Source organism: Acipenser ruthenus, chromosome 24, assembly GCF_902713425.1.
Source record: "Acipenser ruthenus chromosome 24, fAciRut3.2 maternal haplotype, whole genome shotgun sequence".
In the NCBI taxonomy this organism is placed as follows: domain Eukaryota; kingdom Metazoa; phylum Chordata; class Actinopteri; order Acipenseriformes; family Acipenseridae; genus Acipenser; species Acipenser ruthenus.
In genome coordinates, this window is record NC_081212.1 from 7,245,850 (window position 1) to 7,267,922 (window position 22,073).

The following is a 22,073-nucleotide window of genomic DNA, read 5'->3' on the forward strand; positions in this document are numbered from 1 at the left end:
TGATCTACTAGAGTGCAAAAGAAAGAAGGGCAGCAAATCCTGCTGGAACTCGTTTGTCTTACGGAATGCTGGTGCCCCTACACCGCAAACTACACCTGGGGCATGTAAACAAACTTGCCTGTCAACAAAGTGTTCTTTATGATAAAGTGAAAGTGCAGCTAAACTGCGACACAAGTTAGTAAATTGACGATTTGAATGAGACTGTGGGACACAGCAGCTCCGCAGCTTTACTAGCTCAGATTCATAACCCAGTACTGAAATATGTACCTTGGTTCAATTCTACATCAGGATTAAAAAAAAAAAAGATATATATCTTGACCTGCTTAAATTAGGTTAGGTCACTGTAATAAAAATAAAACAGTTCACTGTGTCAACATTTGGAAGTTGTGGGTTTTTATTGCAATTAAATAAAACACATTTCAAACACTATAAAAACACCACTTGACAATGTATAAGTTACATTTACATCATTGGTATAACTAGAAGAAACATGGGTCTGCTTGATCAGCCTATACCCTGTGGGATAAGCCAGTTTAGAGCATATTACAGCACTGACTGATCAATTCAAACCCTTAGTTTCATACAGTTTCACCTGAAAGTTAAAGGATGTTTAAAAATTATCGATGGAACATTTACATCATAAATAGTACAGCCGTGTTATGGTTTAAAAAATACGCCGATAAAGGATTGAATATACACTTGTACATTGTGAGCAGAGAGACCCTTCACACTGCAGTGAGATTAGTGTGGATCTCAAGTACCTCAGAGCTAAAGGAGCAGCACCAACCTCACAAGCTGCTCTGAATGTCTGCCTTTCAGTGCTTGAAAGTATTGCAATGAACTATCTACGGAAGTACCACCAGGGGTCGCTCTCGCTCAGCAAACACAGCCACGCTATTTCTCAGTGTATTCCGTGCCCCGCTGGAGTGAAAATTCAAGAGACCAGGGAGCTTCTCAGTCTCACTATCAGGGTATATGAACAGTTTATTTCATTTTTTATTTCAACCAGATCCTTTTTGATCATTCTGGGGTACACAGTTTACCCAACTATTGGCTTGTGTGCCCTGGAAAGCATTGCAGATTTAAAATATTTACAGCTGGTTCTGGTTGAATCACAAACCTGGATTGACAAGAGTTCGGTTCACCCTTCATCCTTTTCAAACACTGATCTGAAGTCCTATCAATAGCTGTCAAGACGGGACAGGTTTTCTATATAGAGACTGAATTCCTGTGAATGTTTGAGAGGTGAGGAGAAATGTGCGCTGGTACGGATATATGCTGGCACTGATATTACAAGGCATTGACTTGTCATTCAGACAGGTCTCCATACATGATCTTTTTAGTGCTGCAGTTAGGAGTTCATTAAGAGTTTTAAATGCATGGATGGTACTGATCTGTGACACTTTAGTTATATGACACTAAATACATTGTGTAGCAGATTCTAGAGCCGGGAGCCTGTAGTGTTTAGTGTGTTTGCCTGCCTTGCTGTATATACAACTCTTAAAAGAGAAGAAACTGAACTACCGTACAAGAGGACAGATCTCTCCTGCAAACACATGGATCTTAAGAGACAAGTCAACCTACTGCTCTTCAGAGATACGTTTCAAGTCTGATTTTCTGAAGTGAGGCGGGAAGCATATCAGTGTTGCACCGGCCTCATGCTTCGCATACAGTACGGGACTCAGTGCACAGCGCAACGCTAATATGCTCCAGGAAATCAGACACTTCAGAAGCAATCTTTTCTGGGATTGTTTGTAAGCGCTGAAAATAATGATCTGAGCAGAAACAATACTGAATCATACAGAACATACATCTTGATATGTGCATTGCGCTATGCACGGTTCTGTGTCTGGGCTGGAATTCATATATTAATTCGGAGCTGCAGTGTAGGGATGAGGCAGCTGACAGAGAGCCTCCCTGAATGAGTCCTCTGTGCCTGGGAAGCTCCACTCAGAGAGAGGCCCTGGATCATACAGGCAGCGGCAAGAAGGAAGACCCCAAACACTACATTCCCTAGGGCGAGAGATTATCACTTTTACAATTCAGAAGTTACTCAAGTTTTTTTAAAAGTTATAATTCACTTAGCCCACTCAGATAAAATACTGATTCATACCAAAATATTCTGCAGATTCTAATTGTAACAGGCTTTTGACTGCTATATTTTAGGATGAAGCAAGCTCAGACCTATTCTGGAGTGTCACAGTGACTGGGGCTTCACAGCGTTTGGTAAGACTGGGAGTTGTACAGAGAAGGCCCTGGCTTGGCTGTGCTTGACTCAGGGAGGCGGAGGGGGGCGGGACTAGCCAGCGAAGACCTGTGGCAGCAGAGGGGGCGGCAGGCGGTCGTTCTCCACGTTATCGGAGTCGATGGCGGAGGCGGGCGGCCGGATCTCCAAGGGGTATTTGTCCAGGATGTCCTGCACCTCCCGGGCCACGCCGTCCTGCCAGTCGATGAGGTCGCTCTCCAGCCTCCGTGCCCCATCCAGCACCATCTCCTGACGCTCCCCCAGCCCGCTCAGCAGCTCCAGGCTCTGGTACACCTGGCTCAGGCCCTCGGGGTCCTGCCTGCGCGGAGACGCCTGGCCAGTCATGTAGCGCTCGAAATCCTCTGGGCTGAGGTTCAGCGACTGAGCGTCCAGCTTCTCGATGAAGGCCACGGCACAGCACTGCAGGGAGTGGGAGGGAGGGGAGTCAGGGAGACAGGTACAGTACACAGTCGTGTTCACACTGCAGAGGATAATGAGGCTGGATTCTTTTCACTGTTATCACGGATTTACGTGAGATGTACCCATTGCCGTGTAATATGTAGTTCTCATTTCTGAAAGAATAGTGTAAATATACAAATTTTGTTTCTCTTAAAAATAAATACAGCAAATACTTTTCTGACTGACGCTGTAGGAGGCAGTAGGGAGGCTGTTGGTAGCTGTAGGGGGCAGTAGGGAGGCTGTTGGTAGCCGTAGAGGACAGTAGGGGGCAGTAGGGAGGCTGTTGGTAGCTGAAGAGGGCAGTAGGGGGCAGTAGGGAGGCTGTTGGTAGCTGTAGGGGGTAGTAGGGAGGCTGTTGGTAGCTGTAGGGGGCAGTAGGGGCAGTAGGGAGGCTGTTGGTAGCAGTAGGAAGCTGTGGCTGAAGTGGCTGCAGTCAGACTCACCAGGTTGGTAAAGTAGTAACCGTCCTCTCCTGTCATGAGGCGGCTGGGGTTGCAGAAGCGGGTGATGTACTGGATGTTGGACTGCAGCCGCGGGGGGTTGGCCTTCAGCACGATGTAGATGAGGGTGGGCAGGAAGTCGTCAGCCGAGGCGGGCTCATTCCTCGTGATCTTGATGGCGTTGAAGATGTCCTTGCTGCACTTGGTGATGCAGGCCAGCTTGTCCCTGGGGACACGCTTCGAATCCATCTCGATTATATCTGCAAGAGAGCCACAGCAGTGAGTGCCAGCCCAGATCTAACCCTTCATCAGGGCTCACTCACTGCTTTAATACACCATTCCTTCCATTCGCTATGTAGGGCTCACAGGTGCAATTTTGAAATTATATATACAATTATATACACACACACTTAGGCTTTAAAACCTTTTTACACTTCTTTTTTAACATGCCAGCATTCCCACAGTGCCTTATTGTCTTTATACTTGAACTCCTGTCTTTTACAGTGTTTCAGGACACAGGATCAGATGGGGTCCAGACACCACAGGAAGACTACTTCCAACAGACAAAATCCAATCAAAAGTGCAGCACGCAAACATGAACAGTGAAACAATAAGGGGCACCAGGCTGTCCTTCACGTTGTCCGCCTCTAGTGCTGTATTGGCTTCAGCCGCCACAACAAAATCAGCACGTTCACTACCTGTGATCGCCTTCACCACCATGTCAGACACTTCAGGGATCTCTTCATCGACCGGGACGCACAGCATCTGAATAGTGACCCAGTGCAGAGCCCTGCAACAGCACAGACACAGCACTTTACTACAGCAATGCATGCAGATACCCCCGCCTTCAAATACGCAACACAAACCCCAATGGAATGAAATACGAAGGTGTGTCAGCAAGCCAGATCCTTGTATTCCAAGCTGATGTGTTTCTACATCGGTAACTGATATTCAGCACCGAGTGACGGCACAGAGTTTGGATTAAGACATGCCCTATATAAAACCCTGACATTCTTGACTAGTTTAAGGAGATACACAATACAATTCCCACGTCACACCAGGATACACATCATGGTACAGTGCTCCACGTTAGAGATATAATCCAATACTTTGTATGACATGCAATGCCATGCAATGATAAAAATGATCGTGTTATAAAGCAGACTGATGTAAAGTACTTCACTGTTGAAGGCGCTAGCCAAAACCCTTGTCTACATACAAGGTTTGTCGTTTGAATGGCTGATTTGGTGGAACATTCATACCAACAGCACATCGTATTTAGTTATAATCCAATAGCTCTGTAAGATAGCAAGCTCTTATCTCTGGTTTAACTGTAGTGGGTGTGTTTTTCCTTACTGAAGATGGTTTGGGATACATCCCGTTTGTATTCTGATATACAGTGTGATGGTGCAATGATGTGTGGGGAATGCAGACCCTTGTGATACATCCCGTTTGTATTCTGATATACAGTGTGATGGTGCAATGATGCATGAGGAATGCAGACCCTTGTGATACATCCTGTTTGTATTCTGATATACAGTGTGATGGTGCAATGATGCATAAGGAATGCAGACCCTTGTGATACATCTTGTTTGTATTCTGATATACAGTGTGATGGTGCAATGATGCGTGAGGAATGCAGACCCTTGTGATACATCCCGTTTGTATTCTGATATACAGTGTGATGGTGCAATGATGCATGAGGAATGCAGACCCTTGTGATACATCCCGTTTGTATTCTGATATACAGTGTGATGGTGCAATGATGCGGGAATGTCTCGGTACCTGATGCGTTTCTGCACAGCCAGATCTTTCTTCTCATCGTCCGTGATCTCAGGGCAGAAGACGTTCTTGTAGAGGCGGGTCATGATGTACTTCTCCACCTGGTCCATCACCCTCTCCACCCGCTCGGAGGAGCCTGGCACAGACAGCACAGAGCGTCACACAAAAGCAGACACGCCACAGAGACAGGACTCCTGAGAAACACACGCCACTCCGTCCCACAGACATCAAACAGCGCGTTTCAAATCAACTGTCCTTCTCAGGTTGAGTCAGAAGGCAGGACTCAAAAGAGGATCAGAGGAATGGTATGTCCAATAAAACAGAAAAATATAGTGCATTTAATTGTGGGTTCAAGCAGAAAATGCACCAGAGCATGGAAAACTAGACTGTGAGGAGAGTTCCTACAATAGCACACACAAGACACAACAGGAGGGGGACTTTAAAAGGAGTGGACTGTGATGGATACATATTATGGATGCTGCGTGTTTTCAATCCTATTTTAAAGTGTCAAGTTTTCGGTCAAGCAGGATTAGCAGGCAGGTCTAGGGCTGGTTTTACCTTTGAAGTGTGTCAGCAGCCTGTCTGACATATTCTGGTAGAAGTCCTGCACACACTCGGACAGCTCCTCCACACTCTGGTGGTCCTGAGGAGAGACAGAAACACAAGGTCTTGTAATAACAGCACCGTGGAGAAGGGGCTCTGTTGTGTTTCGCATGCCGTTACCTCCTTGGTGGCCATGGTCTCGATGAAGGCCCGGCACTGCTTGTGGATCTCGCGGCCCGGCTTGTGCAGGCTCTTCAGGAAGTCGATGAAGTCCCGGGAGACCTGGTCCGTCTCGATGCTGGCCTGTCTGCTGATCGACGGGCTGGGGGCCTTTGTCTCATGGCTCTCTAAGGGACAAAGGGCACCGTCAGCACACTCTGAACAGCAAACCAGCACTGGACATGGAGCCAGTTTCAGGACAAAGTGCAGTTTGTACCAAAAGACTAGCTTCCAGACTATTTTGTGACATTTTATTAAAAACGTTTAACACAATTTCAGCAGCGTGTTTGTAAGAAGATAAAATCCCAGCTGTAACATTGCTGTCTATAAACTTTCTAGCAGAGAAGGGTAGTTAACAGGTTGGATTACTGCAGTCTCTACAGAAATGAAGCAATTGGACAGGGATATTCAACAATAAATGAAGGTCAGCTCGAACACATGCTAATGCTACAATGACTGATGTGCTGGATTGGTGATAGGATGGCACAAGGTAATGTAATGGCTGATCTATGTATTTTTGTCTGGATCCACAACTGCGGTACTGTAAGATTGTATGATTGTAATGATTTTGCTCCAGGTCTTGGAGCATTTTGAATACAGCCCGGTGGTACAGAAATAGACAGCCACGCACACACAGAGACAATTACAAGAACACAGACCATACAGCCCTGGGAGACTGCAGGCAGGGTTCACTCTGCAGGGTGACGCTGCAGTACAGAGAAGGGAAGGGGGACAATCAGCACCCACCTCTCAGTCTGGCAGCCAGGGCTGGCAGCATAGGGGTGTATGGAGGGTTAGGGGTGAAATAAAAAAAAAAATACAATGCAAATAAATCAACAGAATGGCATGGAGAACAAAACCGCATGAATCAGGCATGCAAAACAAAACCACAACAGAAAACCACCACTCCACACTGGCACTGCAAACAATGGCAACTCAGCACTACAGCAAGCAGATCAACCCATCGCAAACTGGGAGAAGTGGGGAGGCTGTGGGCTCTGAGAAGCACGTCTTGGAGCCTCTACCTTTGGGTCACCAGCACCCCCACCTCGTCCCCTGGTTATGAAAAGTGCCTGCTTACTGCATTCTAACTGGCCAGGACCCACTTGTAAATGAGATCTCTCAAGGGTTCTATCCTGGGGCCAGTTTTTCAAAACTTTGGTAATCGGATTTCCGCGTTTGATCTGGATTATATTGTGCAACTGGGTTTTTCAAAACATCGAAATGCGATCGGGATTACTGTGATCCAGATTTCGCTTTGGCAATTCGACCGCACTTTTAATCACGATTAAATGTCGCAATTGGGTTTTTCAGAATTAAGAGGAGATCAGGATCACTTTGATCTAAAATACCAGGATTATTGTGATCCTACTGCGGAGGTGGATTTAGCTTTTAAATGATCATAGAACATCGATAATTTGTTTGAATTGTCATCGCAAACACACGCCATATGTCCAAATAGAATTATTTATAATATTTACATATTTATTTAAGTTTTGTATCCGTGTAAGCAAAAGGGAAAACATGTATTTAGTGGTATAGCTTTAATAAAAAAGCACACGTATACCCCTTCACATACGCCTCCTTAAAGCTCGTCTGAGAGACGCTGGACTCCCGACCGACGAGGAAGACGATGAAGACGTCTAAAAACGCATATCCTTTTTTCAAAAGTTTTATTTTTATTCAATTTATAAAATAACCATTATTTGCATGCGTTATGTGCACTAACATTAAAAGTGATTTAATAATTATTACCACAATCTTATTACTTTTGTTAAATTAAGTTAGATCATAAATAAGGCCTCTTTAAAAAAAAAAAAAAAAATAATAATAAAAAAAATGTAAAAAAATTGAGAACTAGCCTATTCAAAAAACTGGATAAATGTAATCCAGCAGTGACATTTCCCGAAAAAAACGGATCAAAATGATCCAGATAAAAGTAATCTCGATCACAAAATATAGGATTACAAAATCCGGATTGCCTTGATCTAAATGAAATGTTTTGAAAAACTGGCTCCTGGTGCTATAAATACATTTGAATTTGCTCACTACATTCTTCCATAGCCTGGTTTTCCACTGTGGGCATATTGGCCATGTACTACATATAGGGAGGTGATTTACAATATAGTACCATTCTTCAATGAATGCTTTAGTTTCAATAAGTAGATTGAGTCCTGGGTGATAACTTGGGGGGCTATAATCCTTATTGCATGGAATGGATCAAATTGACCTGGAATATCTTCTATCAAGGATACAACTAACACATTACAGGGGATAGCCCTGTGTAAAAACCGCTCACCCTGACCTACACACACAGGACCTTGTAATAAAAGCTTTAAGAAAAAGTAGTCATTCCTCAAGACAGGTGTATATTCACGATGTACAGTAACTTATTGCACCAAATGACCGTGCATTTAAGTCTCATTAGATTGCGGCTCTGAACACACAGACCTAGATTTGGATACCCTTACCAATCCCTATAGAACTCAAAACACTGTATTAAAGACCGGGGGGAAAAACAAGACTACTAAAAAGTGTAATGCCGTCGGGAGCCATAGCAATTGGATGAGTAGTTTTCAAGCTCTAACGTTCAAAGGGAAACAGACACCTCATGGTGTTGAAAGCTGAGCTCACACAGTGGGGTCACATTTTGAAGTCCTGGCTGTAAATACACACTGTACACTATTTGAAGTGTGTGTCTTTCAAGATGTCTTTTAAAGAAAGGAGAGAAACACTGTTCTGTACAGTCAGATGTGCAGGATTTATTTCAGACTTCATTTATGATTTCTTTGCATGGCGTCTCTTTGACACAGTCATTTACAAATTCTGTTATATGAACGAATATGAACATGGTCAATTTTGCCAACGAATACATTTCAAGCTGTGTTTGTTTGAATATTAGAATATTTGATGATTTGTCCCACTATTAATTGAAACAAATAAATCTATATATTTTTTATCTAGAAGTAGTTTTAGTACTGTATCTAAGGTAGTAGACGCATGTCTGTCTGCAATTATTTTCATAGTTTGAGTAGTTCTAGATGCTGCGATGGTGGATTTTTCCAGCACAGTTAGCTAGTACCTCATTTCCATGAGCACAGATTGACGGCCAATCCGAGCTGCTCCGGGTTTTCCCGCATTTCTCCTAAACCCCCGTTGCTAGTCGACCGGAGTTGAGTGCAATTCGATGGATGTTGGCGGTTCTTTCCCAGCAAGCTTTGCGGCTAAGGTTGCATTCATTTGTTTACAATAATCTGAACCATTTTTGTTACTAAAAAAACGATACAAGAACATTAAAGGTCAGTGTTGTAATGTACTTCCACCCATCCCGTTTTGGGAAAGGGTCAGAAAAAAATCAGGGGCAGCTTGGATGGGCAGCCAATGCGGGTCGGCTGAATGAACATGGAAGGGGGTCTCAACCCGGGGTGAGGGGGGCATGGAAACGAGGTGTAGGAGAGAAGCGTCCAGTTCTTGTTTCTAAAGCCTGGGTTGTATGGGGACACAAAGGTGGAGCCAGGCTGGTGCCTCTGCCTCCTAGAAGCCCGAGCGCACACCGTTACCTTCAGTAGGGGAAGCCAGGTCCCAGGGTGGGGTAAAAATCTCCCTCAAGTCCCTGAGGAGGGTGTCGGCATGGCGTTCCCTCCCACTCGGGACACACTTCCCAGCTGTCTCCGGGGCCGCTGGAACAAACCCGGGAGCAAGCAGGGCAGGCAGGGGGAGGGGTGAAGGAGGAGAAGAAATAAGAACCGAGGAGGATGGGAAGCGAAGGTGGAGATGTGATGGTGGATAAAAAAAAAAAAGTTTGACGGGAACAGAGAGAAAGGAAAGGGAGGTAAAAACAAAACAATGACAAGAAAAGAATTGAATGAATGTTCATTATTCTGTCTCTCCACACATTTATTTCTGAGAATGGGAAGTTAGTATTTTGGTTGGTGCTAGTGACGGAACAGACTTTTTTCAAGATATTTGTGCAAATTTGCCAGGAGTAAAAAAATGTCTGGTGTTACAGAACTAGCAAAAACAACTGGAGGTGGTGGGAAATCTTAAATTGAACCTCATGAGTGATTTACATCTTAGCACTGGGGGAAAGGCTCTTTATGAACATTACGCATATGGCTAGATTCACAGACCCTGATTTACACTCACCTTGGGTAACATAAGGTAACATAAGGTAGACCAGGAATAGTGCTAATCAGGGTCTGTGAAACCAGCCCTTCTAGTAATGCAGTTCATGATGGGATCTGTTACCCAGGTGGAGCTCAGACCCGTGTCACACACTTACACAGATGGAAAAACTAATCCGATCGGATTTAGAATGGGTCCCAAAGAGATCTGCTCAAAATGGAAAGGCGGGCTCTCTGCTGAGTGCTGGTGAGGGGAGGCGGGCAGGGTGTGTGTCGGGGTGGGGGTGTGTGAGTGAAGTAGATGGAATGGTGGGTTATGGAGGGGCAGCAGCATCAGCAGCTCCCCTAGCGACTTACATGTGAAATATCTGGATAGGTGTGGATGAGAACTAATAAAATAAATAAAAATTAAAATGAAAATAATAATAAATAAAGCAAGCAAGCCACGTGATCGAGTAGGACCCCCCCACCCCGAATCCCCACTAGTACCTTTCTTGGATCCGATCCGGGACGAGGGGCTGAAGAATTTCTTGACGGTGGTGACCTTGCGGGTTTTCTCGTTGCTCTTCTTCTCCTCGAATTTAGAGAAGGGTGTGAGGGAAGGCTGGGACTGCGCTCCCTGACTGCTGGCATAGGCTGCCTCCTCCTCCCTCTGCAGCCTGAGAGAGAGGGGGAGAGGGAGGCAAGGGAAGCATGGTGGGGAGGGAGGGAGGGAGGCAGGGTGGGGATGGGGAGAAGGAGGGAGGGAGGCAGGGTGGGGAGAGGGAGAGGGAGGCAGGCAGGGTGGGGAGAGGGAGAGGGAGGCAGGCAGGGTGGGGAGGGGGAGAGGGAGGCAGGCAGGGTGGGGAGAGGGAGAGGGAGGCAGGGTGGGGAGGGGGAGAGGGGGAGAGGGAGAACGAGGGTGCATGTTTTTATACTTCAGTTTGGAATAGACAGATGTGTCGCTTCCTGGTATGTAATCATTTCATGTGTTGAAGTTCAAACTGAATCCAATGGCCTGTCTTCAATTGAGCCATGTGACCAGCAGAAACGGTACCAGGATGCAGCAGGGTATACCGCAATGTATTTTAAACATTCGCAAAAAACCGAATTGACATCAATTTCTCAGCACAATAAAAGGGTGATAATATTAATCAAGCTAACATTTGGAAGGAGACAGCTTGTACAGCAGAGATTCACACTCCTTTCCAGCTAACCCGAGTGTTTCTGTTTCGGGGTAGATGGGTTACCTCTCTGCCAGCGCCCAGTCCTCCTTGATCTGTTTCTGACGGACGTGATGGTACTCCTCACGCCAGCACTTGGAGCAGAAGCCTTGCCAGGCGGGGTTGCCGTAGTAACCGCATCCTTTTGTACACAGCAGCTCTGATTGGTCAACGCGGATCCCTCGGCGCTCCGATTTCTGACTCATCTTGCTGAAGACAGACAATAAAAAGGTTTTAAAAAAAAATTAAAAAAATACTTTTTTTTTCCCCCAGCCACTCCTATGAACTGGAGAACTTCAAGCTTGATTTTCAGCACAATATATATAACCAGTGTTAAAGGTTAAAATAAAACAGCTACTAAATGCAGTAGATGCCATTCTGAGCAAAACATTATGGAACATTTCTCTGCACTGTACAGCTTTGAAAAACAAATGGGGCTCCCTGTAGGCACTTTATTCTGTTTGTTTTAATAATCCAGATGGTAGTTGTTATGCTGCTGTAAAAACAGCCAGGTGTGTCTCTATACCTGGACACAAAACAGCACTAAACAAACAGACAACAATGATGACACACAATCTACACAAACACCCACTAGAAATAACCCTGACCCTGAACAGCGCCTCCCTTCTGGATAACTTGGAGAGTCCAATGAGGCAAACTTGGTTTACTGAAGCAGATTCAAACCCAGGCCTCCAAAGGTCACAGGCTTGGTGCATTAATGACTGCAGCACTCCAGACTCTCCATTAGCATTGATTTAGCAACAGTGCTAGTGCCAAGACTACTGCCAACATGAAGCCCCAAACAGGACAGAGCCTGCTGTACAGGTAGAGATCTGATGTAGGGAGGGATGCTGATGTAGGGAGGGAGCTGATGTAGGGAAGGGATGCTGATGTAGGCAGGGATGCTGATGTAGGCAGGGAGCTGATGTAGGCAGGGAGCTGATGTAGGGAGGGGAGCTGATGTAGGGAGGGATGCTGATGTAGGGAGGGGAGCTGATGTAGGGAAGGGATGCTGATGTAGGGAGGGGAGCTGATGTAGGGAGGGATGCTGATGTAGGGAGGGGAGCTGATGTAGGGAGGGGAGCTGATGTAGGGAGGGGATGCTGATGTAGGGAGGGATGCTGATGTAGGGAGGGATGCTGATATAGGTAGGGATCTGATAAACAGCTGCGTTACAAAGCTTCCTGATTTCATTCAATGTTGTTAGAGGCCTTTTTCAGATAAGGCTGCTAGGTAGAAAAGAAACTGCTAGCAAGACTGGCTGCAGATATCTGGCACGGCAGAGGCTTTGATGAAAGTCAACTTATTATTTTAGAATCATTCATGTTATATTGATCCTGTAATATACATTTATGCTTTCTCTGCCTCAGTGTTACAGAATGCATTCTTCTTGGTTTTTAGATTCACTTTCATTTTCTGTTTCAGTCATCATATCTAGTATTCCATATTTCTTTGATGCTGTTCTGCAGCCTTTTCCTTTGTTGTAGTTTTGCTACGAGTGCTTTTCTGAAACGTGAATCCAACTCCTTTGTCTTGACCATCATCTGCTGTGTTGCCAAAATGTTCTTCTTCAAAAGATGCTGGAAATATTATTATTATTATTAGTTTATTTAGCAGACGCCTTTATCCAAGGCAACTTACAGAGACTACGGAGTGTGAATTATGCATCAGCTGCACAGTCACTTACAATTACATCTCACCCGAAAGACGGAGCACAAGGAGGTGAAGTGACTTGCTCAGGGTCACACAATGAGTCAGTGGCTGAGGTGGGATTTGAACCGGGGACCTCCTGGTTACAAGCCCTTTTCTTTAACCACTGGACCACACGACCTCATGACCTCTTTTTCTGGCTATCGACTTTATAATGCAGCTTAATAATTCTGTAATGATTTTCAATCAATCATTTTTTTTGGATTAGTTCTATTACATTTATACAGACTTTTAATGTAAAGAGAGTTGCAATTAGGCCACAAGGGGCGTTTTGTAACAAAGTGTAGTCTTACACTACAGGCTGCAATGGGAGTCTGAAATGGCCAAGCCATACTGTACAGAAAGGCCTGCGCTCCTTGGGAGCGAGAGGTTTGCTTTGGGGAAAAGTGCTTGCTAATCTTTCTGAGAAACAGCCCCCAGAGTGAAACAAAACACTTCTATTAGGAAGCAGATCCACTCAGCATCAATATTTCAGCATGCTGACCTCATTATGTCTCTGTACTGAGGACTCAGAGACTCCCTCGTTCTGCTTAATCCGGGTTACAACAGCTGGCCTCCAGTACACTCTACATTGAACTGCTCAACTCTGTGAGGCGAACCAGCAATGCAACACAATACTACTGCATTCCCCGCGCCCAAGTGAATCTGTGCATTCCACTTTGTAAAAGTGTATTGTAAAGCACAGCACTGTACACTGAACACTGCTACCAGGTCCAAGCAAAATGACTGCTCCCTGGGCAAATAAACAGTCACATACACTGGGAGGCAAGCACAGGGTCACTGGTGTACAGGTAGGGAAATACCTGGAGCTGCCCAAGCCAGGTACAGAATGAGAGTGTTACAGCACGCTACACTCAGCTACAGTACACACAGTGTATCACATATTTAGATATCATTCTGCAGTGACATTGGTTTGTATTTAAACATAGGCTAAATTATGATCCAGTGCAAATTTTGCACAGTTCTAAAAAAAAAAAAAAAGCGTGTAGTAAGAAATAATAAGTACGGGCAGGCAGAATATCCTGTTAATTTGTTTTGTTTTTTTTAAACATGATTTCATTTATCACTGTTGTATTAATATGGTCTCGGTGAAAGATCAGCACATGTTTGACACACATTTGATTAAATTGCAATAAACAGAGTGCTGACCTGTGTGTACACCCTGTTACACTCGATAGAAAGGATGTGGACAGGCACACTACACAGTCGAGGGTGTTGCACTGCACTCTGCAGAATGGATTCATGCTTGTTACTGTAACGCTCTAGGCATGTCGTGCTATTAAAGCAATTATTTCTCACAGTATGAGGCAAGCTGAAGGAACAGAGTTTCTCTCCAGGACAGAAAAGCATAAGAACATTCAGCTCTTCAGCCTAGCTGCCCTTCTCTGTACCTTCTCCAGTGCAATGATGGATTTTTTGTACGTAGGTGACCAAAACTGCACACAGTAGTATTCTAAGTGGGGTCTAACTATAGGCTTCTCCAGTGCAGCGATCACTGCATTCACACAGGTACTGATCCAGGGACACACACATTACACAACACAATGAACTGCCAGTGTCAACCATACAGAAAAGACTGAGCTGAAAGAAAAGCTACGCACGGATGTACATCAGATTACAGGCGTCAATATAACAACACTGAAGGTCACTTAGACAGCCAGGCACATGTTCATCTAAATATAACCAGCAGTTCCAGTGACAGTGTTCAATATCTCTGGAGTCTGTAGAAGACTGGGTTACCAATTCATACATGACGTTCTTACTGCAGTCAAATGACCTGATGCAGAATACATCTGGGACATCAAAATAAATACTACCAAGCCTAGACACTAAACCCACAATAACACCACGCTTACAGTAAACTAAATAAGGTGTTATCAGCACAAACCGTCTAGGACAGAAAGCACTGAACAAAACACTTCTCACTGCAGCAACTGACAATCCTTAAATACTATAGCGAGTCGATCGGGTTTCTATTATTATTATTATTATTATTATTATTATTATTATTATTATTATTTATTTCTTAGCAGACGCCTTTACCCAGGGCGACTTACAATTGTTACAAGATATCACATTACTTTTACATACAATTCCCCATTTATACAGTTGGGTTTTTACTGGAGCAATCTAGGTAAAGCACCTTGCTCAAGGGTACAGCAGCAGTGTCCCCCACCAGGGATCGAACCCACGACCCTCCGGTCAAGAGTCCAGAGCCCTAACCACTACTCCACACTGCTGCCCGATCATACTTCATAAAATACAGTTTATCACTGCTCTTGATAAACTATTACTAGCAAACGTATGATAATAACTTTTCGTTATTCACACACTGCCAGAGAGAGAGAGAGAGAGAGAGAGAGAGAGAGATTTGAACTTTGTTCGTATTAATAGTATTATACAATTAGCTGGATACATGGCTAGCCAGATCGGTGGCATTATAAAGGCTACCAGCGTCATTACAATAATCCATATTCAATTATGTTTATTTGTTTATGTACATTGTGTGGTTAATCAAATCGGAGGGTCTTGTCAAAATCGCGGTCAACGCTATTGAATATAATAATGTGGGTGTTTACGACAAACAACCCCGCAATTCTTTCGAAAATCCATTACAGTACACAACACAGTAACAGTATGTAGTGTACATGTTTACCCTGTGGATGTAAACACAGCGGCTGCATGACAGCGCCACTAAACGATATGATGGAAATCTATTTCACGTATGGTAGTTCATTTTCAGACACCATATTACACGACCATTACAGTTTCAAGATGGACTGATGTTTTTATATCGGATACTTACGTCATGAATGGTGTTCCGTCACCTCCCTTGCCTTGGTTTAAAATCCACAACCTGTTTCGTCTCGCTATAGACGGTTAACTCAGGTACTGGTAACCTCCGTCGTGTTTATTTCTCTGTCTTTCTTCCTTCCGACTCCTCCTCTGAACGTAATCTGCGCAGCTTGCGCGCGCTCCTACGTTCAATGGAAAAGAAAGGTGGCGCGCTCTCGCTGCATTGGAATGTGTGGTACGTGCGCGCCACCAACGGTAGCGTGAGTGACAGGCGCGTTCCTACAGTACCATGCCTCGAAATAACTATAGCTGGTCCGTGCTAATTACGAACTCACGCCTTTATATGATGATGGTATTGTATTGTCACGTTTGGGGAATGAAGGGTAGTAAATTATATAATAAGCATTGTGAGTCATGTCAGATTTATTTATTATTTTTTTTGTGCAATACACTGCAGCAAGTATTTTATGAAGTACAGTAGTTCGTCAATCTACCAGTGGGGGGAGACATTTTGCAGTGGCGTGCTTTAACAAAGGAACAGTTTGTCACGTATTTGGCACAAAACTCCCGCCGTCTGTTCCCCAGGCATTGAGAGACCCCCAGACTACACAACGGTGGTCCTCATAGGGTAGGGTGCATATTCAAATAATGCAATTCATTCCACAGCAAGTTGCCAGATGCGTGCTTGAAATGAACAACCTGTGCCTACCTTTACTAGAGAAGTATTATTGGAATATTAGTTCTGTCTGCTCTTAGATGATGTAAAGCTGGTGCATAGACTTGAACAGACACACTTGAAAAAATTTGGTTCAGTCCAGATATAAAAAGCACAGGTAAACTACGATATCCACCAATTGTTGACCTAATGCACCATCTTCACCCAGGCACCCTGCTTCTAGCAACAGCATACAGTATTTTCACTACCAGTATGCTAACCCACCTCCTTCTACACCACTTGTTAATGACTGGGAGCACTGGTTTGATTTGTGGGTCCCCCTAACTTGATCAGACACACACACACAGGTCCTATTTCCAAACCTTTTACTCCAGTGTCTAATTTATTTGTTGAAGGGAGAAAATACAAAATGATACTAAACCTGGTAAAATGTTTCATGTTTGTGGTGCAGTTGTCTGTCGCGTATCCATCTGCGGTGGGACCAGAGTAAGGGCGGACGTTGCTGAAGAGGTTGATCATGGTGGGTAAACGGTCAGGGTGGATATATGACGGATTACTGTATTTGTTTTATGTGGTCATTTCTACATCAAAGGGGCACAGTGCTGTAGGGTTTGAATGATGCTGGGGGGCATATTGAGGGCAGTGGAGTGCATCCGAACTAATCTAAACAAGATGAAGAATACATTCCTTAGCTCTGATATTTCATATCTGTGCCCAGAGGCAGTCCACATCTGCTGGAAAAAATGCAAACAACTGCTGCCCTTTTCAGTAGATAGCTGCAGATTTAATATAGCAAGAATCTTTGTCAGCAAAATCCTTAGAAACTGTCAAACAAAAACATCACATCACATCACATGAGACTTCTTATTGGGACACATTTTCAAAGCCTTAACTCCAGTCTTTAATAAACTCCGATTTTTTGAAGGAGACAAAACATCTGTTCATGTAACCAAACTAGAACCGAGCCACTCAGTTATATATTTCAGATCACTTTAGCAGTCTGTTTATGATAATGATGATGACGATGTAGCTGCAGAACATGGTGAATCTGTGGAAGACTGCGAATTCCAGGATTTCCGAGGAATTCCATCCTCTGCAGTATTTGCCTTTAGACAAAACCCTAAAAATACTTCTTACTTTATCAACAACATTCTCACAAGCATTTTCACATTATTATAGTTTTGATGTAAACAAAACTGTTTCCTGACTTAAAAAAAGAAGTCTGGGCAAACTATCAAATGCAAAACAAGTTTGCATCTGCAATTCATTCTTGTTTCATTAATGTTTCATCCCCTCGTCCATTTCACACAGGTTCTCTTCTCTCCAGTTTGTCTCCATTTCGGTTTTATCGTCGACTCTCTGAGCATAAGAGTTCATCCAAAAAAACGAATGAATGAATAAATAAGTAAATAAATAAATAATGTAAACACAGAAGCTGCCCCCTAGTGTCTGGGAGGTCCATTGCGGTGCGCAGACCTGCAAACAGAGCGTCTCAAAGCTGGTTCCAGAATCCTTCTCCTGGCCAGTGAGTCCACGTTTTTAAATTTAAGACGATTGTGCCACAATATTGTGCCGGGATATCATTGCTTTGCTTGTACAGTGGCTTATAAATCAACATTGTTAAGCTGTTCTGCATGGGAACAGCTATAGACTTTTTGGTCATGTGATTTGTGGGAATGCTAGACTTATCAGCCAAAAAGACACATGGGTGGCGCAGTGGTCATTTTCTTCCTGTACCAGCTGAAATAGACGACTCATTTTGGCTCATGCTGAAATGTTTGTCTACTTGAATTTCTTTATAGTTGTAGCTGTATGTGGCAGCTTCACTTATGGCTCTCATATGTAATTGCCATCTATACTGGGTGTAATGCTAAATTTACACTGCCAAAAATATTGTTTTAAGCAAACCATAATCATTTGTATGCCCTTGCCCCATTTCAGTGATCTGATTTTGTTAAGAATTACTAGGAAGCGATTGAAGAACTGAGGCAAAGCCTAGCTGATATTACTTAACACTAATTTGCAAGGAGACACAAATTAGCAGCAGACAAACACTGACGGGAGATACAATTTGGCAGAGGCAGTTTTCTGACACCAGACAACAAATCCACTACACAAGCGCATCACAGTATCCTCAGCAAATGACAAATCGTTCTAAAACAATCATGGAATCTCTCCTTCGCCAATCAGAACGACCGACTCGCGAATATTCCACTACACCTCATCTTGCCCTGCCTTGCAGAGGCCATCTCAACCAATGAAACCCGCCGAGGCGTGAGCGTGGGCGGAGCCTGGGAGGACGGTCACCACCAGGTGATCTTGAACTCGTAGATGGGTCTCTTGCAGTAGTAGTGGTTGATGAGGTGCTTGTCACACACCCCGATGCACTGGTGGTCAGCATTGATGCCCCGGGTGGCCAGGTCGCTGACGATGCAGTGCAGCAGGTCGTACACGTCTGCCACAGCCTCCCAGGGTCCGAAGGACACGTCCACCTCGCAGTGGTGCTCGAACAGCTTGGCCTCGCTCTCGCTGCGCTCGAAGCGCAGGGAGTTGAAGAGTGGACGCTCGTAGGGCGTCACCGGCATCTCCTCCTTGTACACGCAGATCTTCAGCTTGGCGAAGCGGGCCTTCCTCTGAATGGCGCGCAGCTTGGCGATCTCCAGGATGCGCTCCAAGTTCTCTGAGGGAGGGGGGGGGGCAAGGGAGAGAATGAGAAAAGCACAAGAACAAACCGCTGGAGCAAAGATAACTCAAGAAACATGAATTAGTTATCTTAGGGTTATCAATCATTATATATGTAGTGATGTGGACTACTGCTGGGGGCTGTTGAGAGCCCTTCACAGCCTAGGCACTGAGACACCCTTACACGATGATTAGACCCTACCCTTAGACCCTACAAATGGGTCAATGAAGAAACTGCTTAAATATGGAAACACTTCTTCAGTCCAGACCGGTCCCTACCTTTGTAATAGGGCATGAGGTCGAGGAAGGCCTGCCGCACCTTCTCCCCGGTGAGGGGCTGGACCTCCTCCAGGCTCGCCAGCAGCGGCCCGATGGAGTAATACTGCGCCTCCCGATGCACCGCTCGGACCCGCTCCCGCGCAGGCAGCTCCCCGGCACGCAGGAAATTCAGGATGTCCCTGTCCGACATGCAAACCAGTGAGTTCACAACCCACAGCGTACCAGCACCTCAACACTGCAGTGTGTCACACTAACACAACCCCCAAAATACCAGCACCTCAACACTGCAGTGTGTCACACTAACACAACCCCCAAAATACCAGCACCTCAACACTGCACTGTGTCACACCAACACACCCCCCAAAATACCAGCACCTCAACACTGCGCTGTGTCACACTAACACAAAGTATAGATGTGAACTATACATTCCGTTTATTGTACATTATCTGATTTTGAGATGCTGCAGGCACATAAAGATATCATTAAATATTAAGACATGTTGCTTATTAGATTATCCAAATCAATGTTGGTCAGTAACAGAACCATACATCCCCCGCCACAGCTGTAAATTCAAAATCAGAGTAAGAGGATGATCATGACGTATATGAAGAGCATGCGGAGAAGTGTACAGAATTAGAAAGGGAAATGAACAGTCCAATGAAAAGTGAGTCAGTGGTAAATGAGCTGTTAGTATGATACAGTACGACCGCCAAAAAAGCTGCTTTCTGTTCCTTGCGTGCGATGATATGACAGAAGCGCACAGGCAACGCGGTGGTGCATCTCCAGTTTGAAACACGGGCGCTCACCCGAAGTAGGCACCATCGCGGTCAATGAAGAACCTCCCCTCTGCGTCACACGGGATGCGGTGCCGCCCGCTGAACATGGCAGCCAGCATGGTGTCCTCGTACCGGCGCAGCGTGGACAGCCGCGTGGTGAAGAACGTCCCTCCCACGTTCAGGGGGATCACTTCAGGGAACTGAGGAAACATACGGAAGACCACCCTGGTCAAAAAAACACGTTCTAATCTGACTTTGGTACGTGTTGTAATTTTAATTATTACACGTACTAATTTGGCCAATCAGATCGCTGAAAATGAAATGAGAACCAATGAATTTAAAATAGTATGTGTAATAAATTATCCAATTAAAAGTCACCTTACAGCTGCCATTCCCGCCCAATTCATGGCGGTATGGACTTGGCATTGGGTAAAGTCTAGTGAAAGATGGATAGACATGGAACATGAAAATGACCAGCCCCTAGCTAGGTACTACTGTAAATGACCAGCCACTAAGTAGAACATGCATAGTTAATTCACATTTATTTAAAACATGTAGTATTTTATGTATTGTGAGTGGTCCAAATCAATACATGTATTAGGTATGCATAACTGCATAATGCATAAATAACACGTTTTTGACCCGGATGGCCTTCCACACATACAAGCCTGTCAGAAACTTGTCCTTATCAACATAATTGTATGTACACCAGACATGGGTGGGTTGTGAATTCAGGTTGCCTATTATATCATTTTAAATTAACCAATGTTTTATTTTATTTTATTTTATTTTTGCACGTAATTTTAATAAATTAGGTCAGATAAATCATTTTTGACAGGCTTGTGATTAATTATTTTTTAGTCAGCTCAATAAATCCTTCTCTTTGTTAAATGTTTGTCGATACCCCTATATTTTTTAACTCATAATAATATCTTTCCGCCACTATTCGTGCCCACTAAACAACGTCGCCGGCTGCCCAGGTAGCGCCACGCTGCCGCCCGGCACAGCGCCCTGCTAGCGGGGTCGAGCCTGGACTAGTTTAAGGAGGTCAATCCCACACAAAGCCAGCTGTTTCTCTGCCGTGTATAATGACAGCCAATTAGGACAGGGGACTGTACGCCTCATTGCAATAACAGCCAATCAGATTAAAGGAAAGGGAGGAAGACAGAGCGAGCCTGGATAACCTGCTGGTTGCCCATGGAGACAAATCGGTAAAGCTAAAGCAGGAGACGTGGGAAAACTGAAATATAACAACAAAGCGCAGAGATACTGACAGCGTATTGCAAACGCCCAGGGGAGCCAACGAACAAGAGAAAAAAATACACATTACAATCCAAAATACAGCGCAAACGAGCATTCACAGCGGTACAGTATAACAGACGGTGCACTGCCATCTTTACCTCTTGCTGCAGGGCGTTTAAAGTATGAATCGCCTTCCCCAGATTGAGATTAGAGATGGGAAGAGCTGGTTTTCTGAAATCATCTTCTGCTGAATCCGAGCTCGACATTGCATCGTTTGGGGTTGCAGTCTCTTTGTTGCCCGAAAATACCACCATAACTCAGAGCAGTCGCTGCGCGTTTTGAAGCCTCCTATCCTTTCCAAATAATATTCTTCTGTAGAAGGGACAGGACAGCGCCGAGTGTAAAAAAGCGACCGAGCTGCATCGCGAGGCTCGCCTCCTCCGCCCTGCACGCAATATAATTATAAATAGCGATGGCTGATTAAGAATACAGAATCCGATTGATTTGGCAAATGGGTTCCCCGTTAGCTCCTGCGGGATACACAAAATACTGACACTAACATATGGGTGGGACTTGGCATCTTTTCAAACGGTCACTTCTTAATACAGTATTATGATGCTGTTTTCAAATATAATTATCTCTGATCCTGCTGTCCTGTGATGCATGTGCGTGTTGTATGTATACTGCCCACTGTCTGCAGGTCTGTGCATCTGGTTGACTATTCATTTACAAAGTGCATAAAAAAACTCAACCTGTATTTGCAGTGAAGATATTTGTGGTGTCCACATATAGATGCAATCTTGTTTTTTTAAGGTCATGCTTTTAGTCCTATAGTAAGACAATTTAATTAGAAACACCTGCAACATTTAGCAAACACTAATGTTTAAACCAGCTGTT

General features: G+C 44.5%; 2 protein-coding genes across 5 annotated transcripts; both read right to left on the bottom strand.

Annotated features, from left to right (window-relative positions):
* Positions 1-372: 372 nt before the first annotated feature.
* LOC117429538 (rab5 GDP/GTP exchange factor-like) lies at positions 373-15,742 on the bottom strand. Of its 4 annotated transcripts, XM_034049135.3 has the most exons (11): positions 15,531-15,742; positions 11,042-11,224; positions 10,302-10,471; positions 9,249-9,368; positions 6,436-6,456; positions 5,650-5,816; positions 5,485-5,569; positions 4,930-5,062; positions 3,843-3,934; positions 3,148-3,404; positions 373-2,665 (listed from the first exon to the last, which is right to left on the bottom strand). In XM_034049135.3, the coding sequence occupies exons 1-11, from the start codon at positions 15,533-15,535 to the stop codon at positions 2,300-2,302; spliced, it is 1,599 nt and encodes a 532-aa protein (XP_033905026.3). In that variant the 5' UTR covers positions 15,536-15,742; the 3' UTR covers positions 373-2,299. The 4 variants fall into 4 exon arrangements, with proteins under 4 accessions (XP_033905026.3, XP_033905028.3, XP_033905029.3 ...); XM_034049137.3 differs by lacking the exon at positions 6,436-6,456 and having other exon boundaries at positions 15,531-15,740; XM_034049138.3 differs by lacking the exon at positions 9,249-9,368 and having other exon boundaries at positions 15,531-15,738.
* Positions 15,743-15,979: 237 nt separating this feature from the next.
* On the bottom strand, positions 15,980-21,913 carry LOC117429539 (BTB/POZ domain-containing protein KCTD7). Its single transcript, XM_034049140.3, has 4 exons — positions 21,335-21,913; positions 19,965-20,134; positions 19,158-19,336; positions 15,980-18,876 (listed from the first exon to the last, which is right to left on the bottom strand). The coding sequence occupies exons 1-4, from the start codon at positions 21,488-21,490 to the stop codon at positions 18,500-18,502; spliced, it is 882 nt and encodes a 293-aa protein (XP_033905031.1). The 5' UTR covers positions 21,491-21,913; the 3' UTR covers positions 15,980-18,499.
* Positions 21,914-22,073: the final 160 nt, after the last annotated feature.